The 12,301-nt window shown below is 42.5% G+C and overlaps 1 protein-coding gene across 1 annotated transcript in view; it reads left to right on the top strand.

The window, feature by feature from the left end:
• LOC114588050 (atrial natriuretic peptide receptor 1-like) overlaps positions 1-12,301 on the top strand; it is a 54,344-nt gene that overhangs the window by 25,978 nt on the left and 16,065 nt on the right. The window contains exons 12-16 of the mRNA XM_077921633.1: positions 313-454; positions 3,446-3,494; positions 5,180-5,284; positions 8,191-8,406; positions 9,917-10,010. Of these exons, the coding sequence (XP_077777759.1) occupies positions 313-454; positions 3,446-3,494; positions 5,180-5,284; positions 8,191-8,406; positions 9,917-10,010 (606 nt within the window). The remainder of the gene's footprint in view (positions 1-312; positions 455-3,445; positions 3,495-5,179; positions 5,285-8,190; positions 8,407-9,916; positions 10,011-12,301) is intronic.

The raw sequence follows: 12,301 nt of genomic DNA, 5'->3' as shown, positions 1-12,301 counted from the left end.
CATCCTTACTGAGTGACAGCTGTCGGATGCAGGAAAGAGCTGGCTGCTACTGACAGAACTCTGAATGTGAAATGCTGATGCTGAATATTTAAAATGTGACTAATATTCTGACATCCAGGGAATTTGCTCCCATCCTCATGTCCGGAATTTGCTGAGGAGAATTCATTTCAGCTCTAAACTGAATCAGCCCATTTCCCAACTGAGAGTGTTGAAATGAACATCTCCTGTGGCACTCAGTTGGAAATAATGCTAAACAACCAGGAGAAATTTCTGATCCTTCCCCCCCCCCCCCTTTGCTTCTCCTTGTGTCAGACTATGGCTTGCAGTTCTATAGAAAAGAAGATTATTTAATGGAGTCCAATGTTCCTCATAAGCACTTCACACAAATATATCTGGCGCCTGAGGCTCACGCCACACCAAACTTTGAACCAACTCCAGTTGCAGACGTGTACAGGTGATGATGATCATAAATGGGTCTCCCCTACTCCCCTTTTTAATGTATAATCAAAGTAAACTGTGTTACTGTATGATGGAACAAACATGGGGGGTTGCTTTTTTTGCATTGCTGGAATTATTCGCTGATTTGCAAATAAGCTGTGACTACTGTACTCCTGTATGACAGATTATTCTTTCATAATCACACTGTCCCATTCTCTTTCTCTCATTCGAAGCGTTACTTCTGTGACCCCATCAGAACTTCACGAGGCCACCCAGCAGAGCTTTTCCAAGTTTTTGAGGCCTTCTCTAACTCTGTTTCCCCCAGATGATGTTACTGATCAAGTACCATCAGTCCTGGCCAGTATGACCAATACAGCCGTACCTTGGAAGTCGAACAGAATCTGTTCTGGAAGTCTGTTTGACTTCCAAAACATTCAGAAACCAATGCACAGATTCTGATTGGCTGCAGGAAGCCAATTCCTGATTGCAGGAAGCTCCTGCAACCAATCAGAAGCCATGCCAGACGTTCAGATTCTGAAAATTGTTCAAAAACCGGAATACTCACTTCCGGGTTTCAATCTTTGGGGAGCCAATTTGTTCAGGAGCCAAGGTGTTTGAGATCCTAGGATTCGACTGTAGTTGAGGGGGTTAGAGGAGGTAAGATAAGAGCTTACATCTAAGCCTTTAAGCATGGTATCCAAGCTGTTTTTAACTAGCAGTCTTATGGGTTCTCTGCTTGGTATGCTTTTATTATTCCGTTGAGTCTCCTTCTGTGTTTTTTTATTGTTCTGTTTTATTTATTGTTAATATTATGAATAGCTATTCATCGTCCCAGGAGCAGCATACTCGTTTTTCAAAGAATTGAACAACGTAGACTGAAGTGGCACAATCTGGGATCACTTGGCAGCATGAATAATTTGTCCCCATTATGGCAGGCAGTTCTACAACCCTCTGAGGCCATTTTGGGGAGGAAGAGCTTAAACTTAACAAAAACAACTGCGCTCGGTGTCATCTGTTGCATGTTCTGCACCCACAGCCTAATATATGCTTCTTCAGCATATATCACCAGACTGGCCTCTTGGGAGGTGTGAAAATGAGTGTAATGGATCAAGTCCTCTAATGTTTGATCCTCTTTTAGCAATGCATCGAGGTTAATTCCCATTTAGCAAGTTTCAAAGGGGTTTCGCAGATGTTTCATCTTCTTAGATATAATGTCGCCAGATACAAAAGAGGACATGAGCTCCTGCGCCTTTAAATTGCATGACAAACTAAAAACCCCTCTTATGCATGACTGTTAAAACTGCAGGAGCTCTGTTCTCCTGTATGGTGATGGCAATCATCAGTCTTCTGATTGTCAGCTGGAGAATACATCCACATTTGTACTGGGCAATTTCTGAAGGTTCCTGGAGGCACTTTTAGCAAGTTCCAGCTTTGTTTTACATTTATACAGTGGTACCTCGGGTTACATACGCTTCAGGTTACAGACTCCGCTAACCCAGAAATAGTGCTTCAGGTTAAGAACTTTGCTTCAGGATGAGAACAGAAATCGTGCTCCGGCGGCACGGCATCAGTAGGAGGCCCCATTAGCTAAAGTGGTGCTTCAGGTTAAGAACAGTTTCAGGTTAAGTACAGACCTCCGGAACGAATTAAGTACTTAACCCGAGGTACCACTGTATAGTGGTACCTTGGTTCTCAAATGCCTTGGTACTCAAACAACTTGGAACCCAAACAGTGCAAACCTGGAAGAAAGTGTTCCAGTTTGCGAACTTTTTTCAGAAGCTGAACATGCTCCGTTTTGAGTGCCACACTTCTGTTTTGAGTGTTACGCTTCCGATTTGAGTGCCACACTTCTGTTTTGAGTGTTACACTGAGCTCTGTCTGTTTTTGCTATTTATTTTGCATTTTTGTTTTTGCGGCTCTTTTTTGTTTGTTTTTGTGACTGTGTGAAAACCAGTTCAGCTACTGAAGGATTGATTGATTGATTGTGTGACTGTAGTACATTGTTTAACGCTTTCATTTTATGGACCAATGGTCTCGTTAGATAGTAAAAATCATGTTAAATGGCTGTTTTAGGGGTTGTTTTTAAAAGTCTGGAACGGATTAATCCATTTTGCATTACTTTTAATGGGAAAACACGCTTTGGTTTTGGAATGCTTTGGTTTTGGAACGGACTTCCAGAACTGATTAAGTTTGAGAACCAAGGTACCAATGTACTGGGGTTAAAGGGAACTTTATTTCATTAGCCAGAGGGCATAACAATGTTATTTATAAGGAATGGGACCTGTACTTGGTTGAGTTCATTGAGCGGGAAGATGGCACACCATCTGAAGTAGACAGAAGCACCTTACTATGCCAAATAACTGGCTTTCATTAATCCGTTCCTTCATGACTTATTTAAAGATACTAGCCCCAATCCACCTGAAAGCTACAACCCTGTGCATACTTTCATGGGAGTAAGCCCTACTGAACAGAGAGGGACTGATTTCTAGGTAGGTATACATATAGTTGTGCCTTAAGTTCCATTGAAATTGAGCAATCGTAAACCAAACTATTGTTGCTTTTAATGGGGCTTAATCATCATGGCTAAATTTAGCCAGATGAGAGCTTTTTCAAAGTTGTCGCCTCTTCCTGGTAGTGGCCCCACATCTGTGAAATTAAATTTTGCTTGAGATTAGGCAAGCTCCACCCATCAATTGTTTGAATGGGCTCTGCTTCCACTTTTCAAGACTGATCTAAACTGAGCTGCAAAACGTTTTATTCTTAGTTTAAGGGGTCTTCAGGTTTATGCTCGAGGATTTGTGCTGGCTTTTAAGATTATTACGAATTCCGGGTGTTTTAGAAATTTTTAGATATGTTTTGCAATGCATGACGGTTGCTTAATTTCGTCTTCGCATGCTGCTTTGTCGAGTGTCTCCTCTTGAAAATTGGCTCCTGCATTTACAAACTAAACTAATCATTCTGTTTCCCATGTTCTGCCACTGGTAATGACTTATCTCCAATTTTGCAGCTATGCCATCATTTTAATCGAAATAGCAACAAGAAGTGACCCCACCCTGGTAAGATCTATGATGACTGGTACTTGACTGTTCTGCTCCATTTGGGAATGATTTTGTGTGTTTTAAAACTGTAGTGGTTTTGTTTGTTTTTATAATTGTATACTTTATTGTTGTAACCTTGTAAATCTTAGAAATCAAAAATTCCACGGTGTTTGGGGGCTGTTGGGATTGTGGGAGACTGCTTTGGGGGGAAACGGGCAGAGATAAGCAGTTAATTATTACTGAGCCCTCAGGTCCGTCCCCCCAAAAAATGTTAGATTTTCATATATTTTGTGCAAAATCTTGGATAATTTCCAAATTAACTTGACTGGTTCTTCAGGTAATTAAATATCTGCTTTTAAATACTTGAAGAAGAAGAAGAAGAGTTTGGATTTGATATCCCGCCTTTCACTCCCCTTCAGGAGTCTCAAAGCGGCTAACAATCTCCTTTCCCTTCCTCCCCCACAACAAACACTCTGTGAGGTGAGTGGGGCTGAGAGACTTCAAAGAAGTGTGACTGGCCCAAGGTCACCCAGCAGCTGCATGTGGAGAGCGGAGACGCGAACCCGGTTCCCCAGATTACGTGACTACTGCTCTTAACCACTATGCTGAGAAGGCCAGAATGTTTGAGTCATACACCCTTGCTTGGGTCATTTTAGAATACTGTGGTACCTTGGTTTATGAACTTAATCCATTCCGGAAGTCCGTTCCTAAACCAAAGCGTTCTTAAACCAAAGCATGCTTTCCCATAGCAGTGGAGGACTCAATTTACACTCAACAGGAAGCGGAGCATGTTCTGCTTCCAAGGCAAAGTTCACAAACCAAAACACCTTCTTCCGGGTTTGCAGCATTCTTAAATTGTTCATAACCTAAGCTGTTCTTAAACCAAGGTACCACTGTATTCACAGATCAGTGCTTCTCTATTGACCTGTGAACCTTACCAGCGAGGTAAGGCGATCATGTTAATCATTTACGTGCTCACTTACCTTGAAACGAACAGCATTCAAGTCAAGAGCAGATGAACGAATCTTCTTTTGTCTGAACTTGGGGTGCCCTCCTGGATCCTATAACAGAACCTCAAACTGTGTTGAATTTGAGGTGAGGGTTTTTGCAAGGTCCTGAGAAGTATAGATGTCTTAAGATGGCCTGCTCCCAAGAGACTGCGATCTCCTCAGAGTTAAAAACTGACAGTCATCTAACCCCCTTTTTGGGGGTTCAGGTCAAAGTTGTTGAGCTTTTTTGGGGGGAGCCAGTGATCTACGGGTGATCTACCACAGAGTTCGAGTGATCTACCTGTTGGATGTGCCTGCCTTGAAGCAACACACACACTTTCTTGAACAAAAAGGGGCAATATGTGGAATTTTGCTGTGAATGAATGGCACCAATGACAAAACTGGCGATTCTAAAATATTATTACTGTTATCCTTTTATTTGTTTAATTTGTAGACTGCCCTTCATCTGTAGATCTCAGGGCTGTTCACAGCATAAAATGTATTATATAATAATAATAATAATAATAATAATAATAATAATAATAATAATAATAATAATTTATTATTGTGACACCCATCAGACTGGCTTGCCCCAAAGCATGTGATTTGAAAGCCGATGTCTGTAGAGCACGTGACTCTTGCTGATTTCTGTTCTATGATTACAATCTCCTTAAAAATAAATAAATAAATAAAGGCACCATTTGTGTTTTCCAGAAAGATGATACACAGTCAGAGGAATATTCTTTGTGCCCTGCTTTGACAGAATTAATATCAGAAAAATCTGAGCATGCCTGTCCCTGCCCTACAGAATACGTGGAGGTAAACCGAATGCTAATATACTCCTATCTTCTTTATGGTGGAATTATTGTTGCAGAAGTGGACTGAAATTGCCAGCTGGGAACTGCCTTGGCCTGCTGCTTATCCATTCAATAGCAGCTTGATCTGCAGAAACCAGCAGGTGAAGTGTTCTGTGATGATGAGATGAGGACTATCATCTGATACTATCAGTGGACCAGGCTGCTGTGAAAAGTACAAGGGGTCTGTGAAATGTTTAGCAATTGTAGCAGACACGATCCACGATCCATGTTCCCCTTGAAAGAAAGGGAAGGTTTCTTTTTCGCTTAAAAACAAAACACACAGATGCAAGAAGAAGAAGAAGAAGCAGAAGAAGTGGGAAGTTTCCAATTCCTTCTCCAAGACTCTGCAGAACAATGTGTGGCTTTAATATTCCTTAAAAATAGTATTATTCTGACAAACTGAAATGTCAGCTTGTCTCACAAAAACAGAATGCAGTAAATGATGCTTTTAATATGCAGCTACTGGAGTTTTATGACTTCCTGTGGTTATAAACTGTCAGATCCATGATCGTATTTAATAGTCGTTGTGCTCTAGCTTCTGCATTTGAAAGGTGGCTGTCAATGAGCCAAAATATGTGTCTGCAGGGGGGAAAGTCTGTCTAGTTTAAAAGAATTCAAGCGTCACCTTGTCATTTTAGTTTGTCTGCCTGGGAAAAAATAGATTCGGGGAAGCCAAGACCACTCCCCCCTCTTCCTTGTTTCTTTCAGATTACTCTAGAGCAGTGTTTCCCAACCTTGGGCCTCCAGCTGTTTTTGGACTACAACTCCCATCATCCCTAGCTAGCAAGACCAGTGGTCAGGGATGATGGGAATTGTAGTTCAAAAACAGCTGGAGGCCCAAGGTTGGGAAACACTGCTCTAGAGCAGGGTCTACAACTTTTTAAGACTTTTTTTAGCTGTTTAAGACTACAATTCCCATCATCCCTGGCCACTGCTCCTGCTAGCTAGGAATGCTGAGAGTTGCAGTCCAAAAACAGCTGGAGACCCAAGTTTGGGGAATCCTGCTCTAGAGTAACGACTTTGAAAGATCTAGCTACATTGCATCTGTATATTTTCTCCTATAGAGGGTACAACAACTAGCTAATTGAACTCACATTTTTCCAAAGTTTGATGATTATTGGCTTGCAGCAACACAGAGGTGGACTTTTTCTCTGGTGATGTCAAGGTTGTGGGATGCCCTCCCTGCTAAAATAAGAGCGACACCATCAGTGTTGGCAACCTGAAGACAAGCATTCCCCTGAACTTAACTTCTGATTCTGTTGTTTTCATTGTTGCACTTTTGACCAGTAAAACTGGTTTGTTTTACTGTATATTTCAATTAAGGCTGTTGGGTGGCGCTGTGGGTTAAACCACAGAGCCTAAGACTTGCTGATCAGAAGGTCGGCGGTTCGAATCCCCACGACAGGGTGAGCGCCCATTGCTCGGTCCCTGCTCCTGCCAACCTAGCAGTTCGACAGCACGTCGAAGTGCAAGTAGATAAGTAGGTACCATTCTGGCGGGAAGGTAAACGGCGTTTCCGTGCGCTGTTCTGGTTCGCCAGAAGCGGCTTAGTCATGCTGCCCACATGACCTGGAAGCTGTACGCTGGCTCCCTCAGCCAATAAAGCGAGATGACCGCCGCAACCCCAGAATCGGTCACGACTGGACCTAATGGTCAGGGGTCCCTTTACCTTTACCTTTAATGTCCCCATGGACCTGTTGCTGTGCATTTTAATTATGTATTGATTTTATAGCTGCAAGACCACTTGGGAGCCACTTGGGCATACAAGTGGTATATAAATTAATAAACAGTAATATTACATTTTGATAAAGTGTTGAGCCTATTCTGGCAACTGGTGACGGTTAAGAGTTGCTGACTGTCGGAGGCCAGAACCTCATTTGAACCGGAAGGAGTGACATACTATCCTGTATCTTTTTCTTTTTCTAAATTATATTTTATCAAATTTCCAAAGTTTCACATACGAACTTCAATAGGTAGTAAGTTTCTCTTTTCTTTTGTTGACTTCCCACCCCCTTTTATTTCTTCCTCTCTCCTGAACCCTACTTTCTATCTCTTATACCATAACAACAATACTATAATCTCTAATTCCTTCTGTTGCTCATAGTGTAAACCCTGCTTGCGAGTTCGTCATACTTTAATAGTTCTTTAAATAGTCCAAAAAAGGCTTCCATTCTTCCATAAAGCAATCATCATTAGGTTCTCTTATTTTAGCTGTTAACTTTGCCGGTTCTGCATTGTCCATTTTCTTACTTATCTATTCATGTTTGGTGGGAACTTCTTCCTTCCATTTTTTGTGCATAAAAAATCCTAGCTACTGCTGTTACATACACACAGTGTTTTTTTCTGGGGATACGCAGGGGTACGCATACCCCTAAACATTTTGTGAATCTAAGTTTGGCCTCACTGAGGGAAAGTATTTCAATATAAGTAGGAAAATGAGAGTACCCCTAAACATTTTTTTTAGAAAAAAGCACTGCATACATAAACAGCTTAAACATCTTTTTTGGAACTTCTGTCCCCATAATCCCTAAGAGAAAAGCTTCAGGGTTGTCTTTATTTTTTATTATAATCACTTTGAACATCTTTTTTATCTCATCATATATCATTTCCCAAAATACCCTTGCTTTCTTATAAGTCCACCACATATGAAAAAAGATTCAGCTACCTGTATACACTTCCAGAAATCATTAGAAACTTTCTTATACATGTTAGGCAATTTGTTAGGTGTTAGATACCATCTATACATCATTTCCATATAATTTTCTTTCAAAATATAGCAAGCAGTAGCTTTCATATCAGTTTTCCGTGTCAGCTTTTCCCATGCATCCACTTCTATGTTATGTCCTAAATCTTCTTTCCTTCTTGCAGCTGATCAGGAGGTGTAGGAAAAGCAATCCAGCGCAAAGGCTTACCTTTGAGCAAGTCAGGAAGTTGCTGCAGAAGATGAACCCAAACAAAGTTAGCCCAGTTGACATGATGATGACTTTGGTAAGAATCGTTCTTAGTTGGACCAGAGAGGACAACTCTTGGATGTGCTTGAAGCACATGAAAACATTATTTAGGAATGCATATTCTGTGTCACTTGTTTGAAGACAGTAAGGTGGCAGTAAGGAAAGAGGGCATATGGTTTTATGAATTAGCAAAGATTCACACCTGCCAATACCAAGACATAGTTCCTCATCGTTATCTCTGTACAACAGACATTGTGCAGAAGCGTTATGCTCATAAAACTAATGAGGATGTGAAGGGCGGGTACTTCTTGCAAGGGGGATCCAATGGACAGGAAAGAGGTTGCTTAACACTGATACTCCACTATATATGTTTAGGGGAGTTTTTAATGTTTGATGTCTTATCATGTTTTTAATCATTCTGTTGTGAGCCACCCAGAGTTGCTGGGGAAACCCAGCCAGATGGGCGGGGTACAAATAATAAATTATTATTATTATTATTATTTCCAGGCTATTTTAATAGTTCCCCACTCCATCCCAGCTTGCCTGTGAACTGAAAGTAAGTCTACCTCTGGCAGACTGGTGGAGATTGCATTTGTGGGTGATAACTGCTAAGCATGGGAGAGGTTCAGCATTCATCTCTCCTGTTCGCTGGTCCTCTTCAGGAAATGGACCTACATTCAGCAAACATGCTTAGGGGCATGCATTTCTCAAAGAAAGAGTGAGCATTGGTTACCAACCATTGGTTACAGATACATGGGGGGAAGGGGAATCTGATAAGCAAAGGAGGATTATACCTCTTTATTTTAAAATTTCCTATTTTTCATCATTCCTGTAGGCTCAGTTTCAGAGGTTTCTGGATAACTGTGGTTTTCTGATTTAAGGGAATTACCGGTAATTGTCTGGTGAAAATCTGGTGATCAGTCATGATATGATAATACTACAACAATGGTGTTTTCTTATTATTAGTTTTAATACAGAAAAAGCCCATGGAATTATACACACATGCACAGACATGTAAAACAGATTTACATAGGTAAATGTCTGAGATCCAAAAAGGTTCCTTGTAAAATAAGTTAATTCTGCCACAAGAAACAGTAATTTTATCATAAATTCTATTGTCTACCACTCAATCGTAGATAACATTTATTAGAAATAGTAAAGGAATTTAAAGACATTTCCTATGGGGTAGATCCTGGATAGATCGAGTTTACTGTATACTCCACGGAAGACTTCTGTGTGGTTTACAAATATTAATTAAAATATTTATTTTAAAAATGCTAATAAAAGCAAACATTGGAAATGAGCTAACATAAACATGTGAAATATAAATAAAATCAGTAACCATCCCTTCACATTACGTGTACAGCTGGGGAAACACTGGTGTGCAAGGGGTGGTTGTGTCTAAAAGCAATTTATTGGCTTTCAATTTGCAAATGCTCTCAGGTGTCTTTGAATCATGACATTAGGGTCTCTCCAAGTTCCTTGGACGGCTTGTGGGCCTAGCTGTGCAAGGTTGTCTCACAGGCCTTTGTGCAGAAGTCTGGTAGCAACATCAGCGGCGGGTAAATGCAGAGCCCATTATCTGACACAGAACGTCCGATGGGGTTGCTTGCGTTGAATACATTTTTGTTCCACCTGCCTAGATGGAGAAATATAGCAAACACCTGGAGGTGTTAGTAGCAGAAAGGACTCAGGACTTGACGCATGAAAAGCAGAAGACGGACCGCTTGTTGTATAGTGAGTGATTCGCACCAATGGGAATACAGTTTATTCTGATGTAAAGGGAAAGGGACCCCTGACCGTTAGGTCCAGTCACGGACGACTCTGGGGTTGCAGCGCTCATCTTGCTCTATTGGCCAAGGGAGCCAGCGTACAGCTTCCAGGTCATGTGGCCAGCATGACTAAGCCACTTCTGGCGAACCAGAGCAGCGCATGGAAACGCTGTTTACCTTCCCGCCGGAGCGTTACTTATTTATCTACTTGCACTTTGATGTGCTTTTGAACTGCTAGGTTGGCAGGAGCAGGGACCGAGCTACAGGAGCTCACCCCGTCGCGGGGATTTGAACCGCTGACCTTCCAATCGGCAAGCCGTAGGCTCTGTGGTTTAGACCACAGCGCCACCTGCATCCCATATTCTGATATATGGCTTTGCTAAAGGGGGACTTTCAGTTCTGTGGGTGCTCCCATCATGGTCCTGTCAATAGCCCGAGTAAGGAATTCAGGGCAAAAATCAGGGCAGAGGTCCAAGGCACTCAAAGCACCTTCAGGACCTTGCAGAGCTCCAACAGTCCGGCTGAGGAAGCTATGCAAGCTACAGTATAAGGAGGAATTCAACGTTGCCACAAGCATTTCAGCTTTTCAGAGTGAACAATCCTCCTTCTCCTCCTCAGAGCCAATCTTGGGGGATACCTTCTAGGAGGAGCAAGTGGTTGGTGACAGGCGGCAGGGGGAAGCCAGCCCAGAGCTTCTTCTAGTGGGACTCATTAGTTGCCACCTGCCTGCTCTCTCTCTCCAGGCACTATGTGTGGGCTTATATATGTTCATTGGTCCTACAGGATAGTAAATCTCACCTCCACAGAGATGCTGGCTGACTGTTAAAGGGGTCTTCTCCCTATTTTCCCAGTCTTTGGCTTCTGTGGTGCTGGGTTCTTGGCAGTTCTCCCAAGGATGGAGATGGAGCCTGGTCTTCCTCTTGTTCCTCCATCTGATGGTGCACAGCCCCCAGGTTGCAGGTCATAACATTCAGTATGCATTAAGTGGCTCTTAAACTTTGTGGTATTGGGGATCCTTCTTGAAATGTGCTTGTTCATTGGGGATCATTTCCATATTTCCTCACCCAATAGCAGAAATGGGGAACCTGTGGATCTCCAGATGCTGCTGGACTCCATCATCCTTGGCCGTTGACCATGTTGGCTGGGGCTGATGGGAAGTGGAGTTCAACAAAATCTGGAGGGCCACAGGTCCCCCATCCCTCACATATAGTTACAGTTGTGGGGTGGTGCCTAAAAAGGCTTCTGAACTCAAATTTAAGTGCTGGTGGCCACATTTCCCAAAGCCAAGTGTACATACAAGGAAAGATGTCGTGGTTCTCTTACAATTCTGCTTCAGCTGCTTGCACCGCATAAGAGGCAATGTGCAAGTGTCAAAACAAAAATTGGGTTGCATCTTCAGCATGTGATGAGCACATCAAGGAAACCTCTAGTGCAGTAGATCCCAAACTGAGGAGTGGGGAGCACAAGTGATCCGCAAGCTTCACTCAGGTGGTCCGTGAAACATTTACATTAAAATTACATGTTGGTTTTTAACAGTCTTTTAGTGTAAGGTGGCGCTGTGGTCTAAACCACTGAGTCTAGGACTTGCCGATCAGAAGGTTGGCGGTTAGAATCCCCCCAACAGGGTGAGCTCCCATTGCTCAGTCCCAGCTCCTGCCAACCTAGCAGTTTGAAAGCACGTCAAAGTGAAAGTAGATAAATAGGTACCGCTCCAGCGGGAAGGTAAATGGCGTTTCCGTGTGCTGCTCTGGTTTCGCCAGAAGTGGCTTAGTCTTGCTGGCCACATGACCCGGAAGCTGTACGCCGGCTCCCTCGGCCAGTAAAGCTAGATGAGCACCGCAACCCCAGAGTCAGCCACGACTGGACCTAACGGTCAGGGGTCCCTTTACCTAGTGTTTCTTGTATCTCTTATATATTCTATATGGAATTCAAATTACAATGCAACAAAATCCAACGTAAGGAATTAAAGCAGCAATAGAAATATAATAGAAAATCGTACCACACCAAGGACAGGGAACAACAATTGCTACACCAGACCGAAAAATAACAATTAAGTGATCTGCCAAGACTCTTAGCATTTTTCAAGTGGTCCATGGGAGGTGGGGAATTTGGAAACCCCTGCTCAAAGCAGTAGGGCATCCCCCCCTCCAATGATTATTTTCAGAGTGGTCCCAGGGACCTCAGGCTACCCATTCGACCACAGTTTTAAAAGCAGAGGGTTTTGAGAAAAGAATCCCAACAGATAAGAATGAGAGC

The sequence above is a fragment of the Podarcis muralis genome, chromosome 17, assembly GCF_964188315.1.
Source record: "Podarcis muralis chromosome 17, rPodMur119.hap1.1, whole genome shotgun sequence".
Classification (NCBI taxonomy): Eukaryota; Metazoa; Chordata; class Lepidosauria; order Squamata; family Lacertidae; genus Podarcis; species Podarcis muralis.
This window is presented reverse-complemented; position numbering and strand designations above follow the sequence as displayed.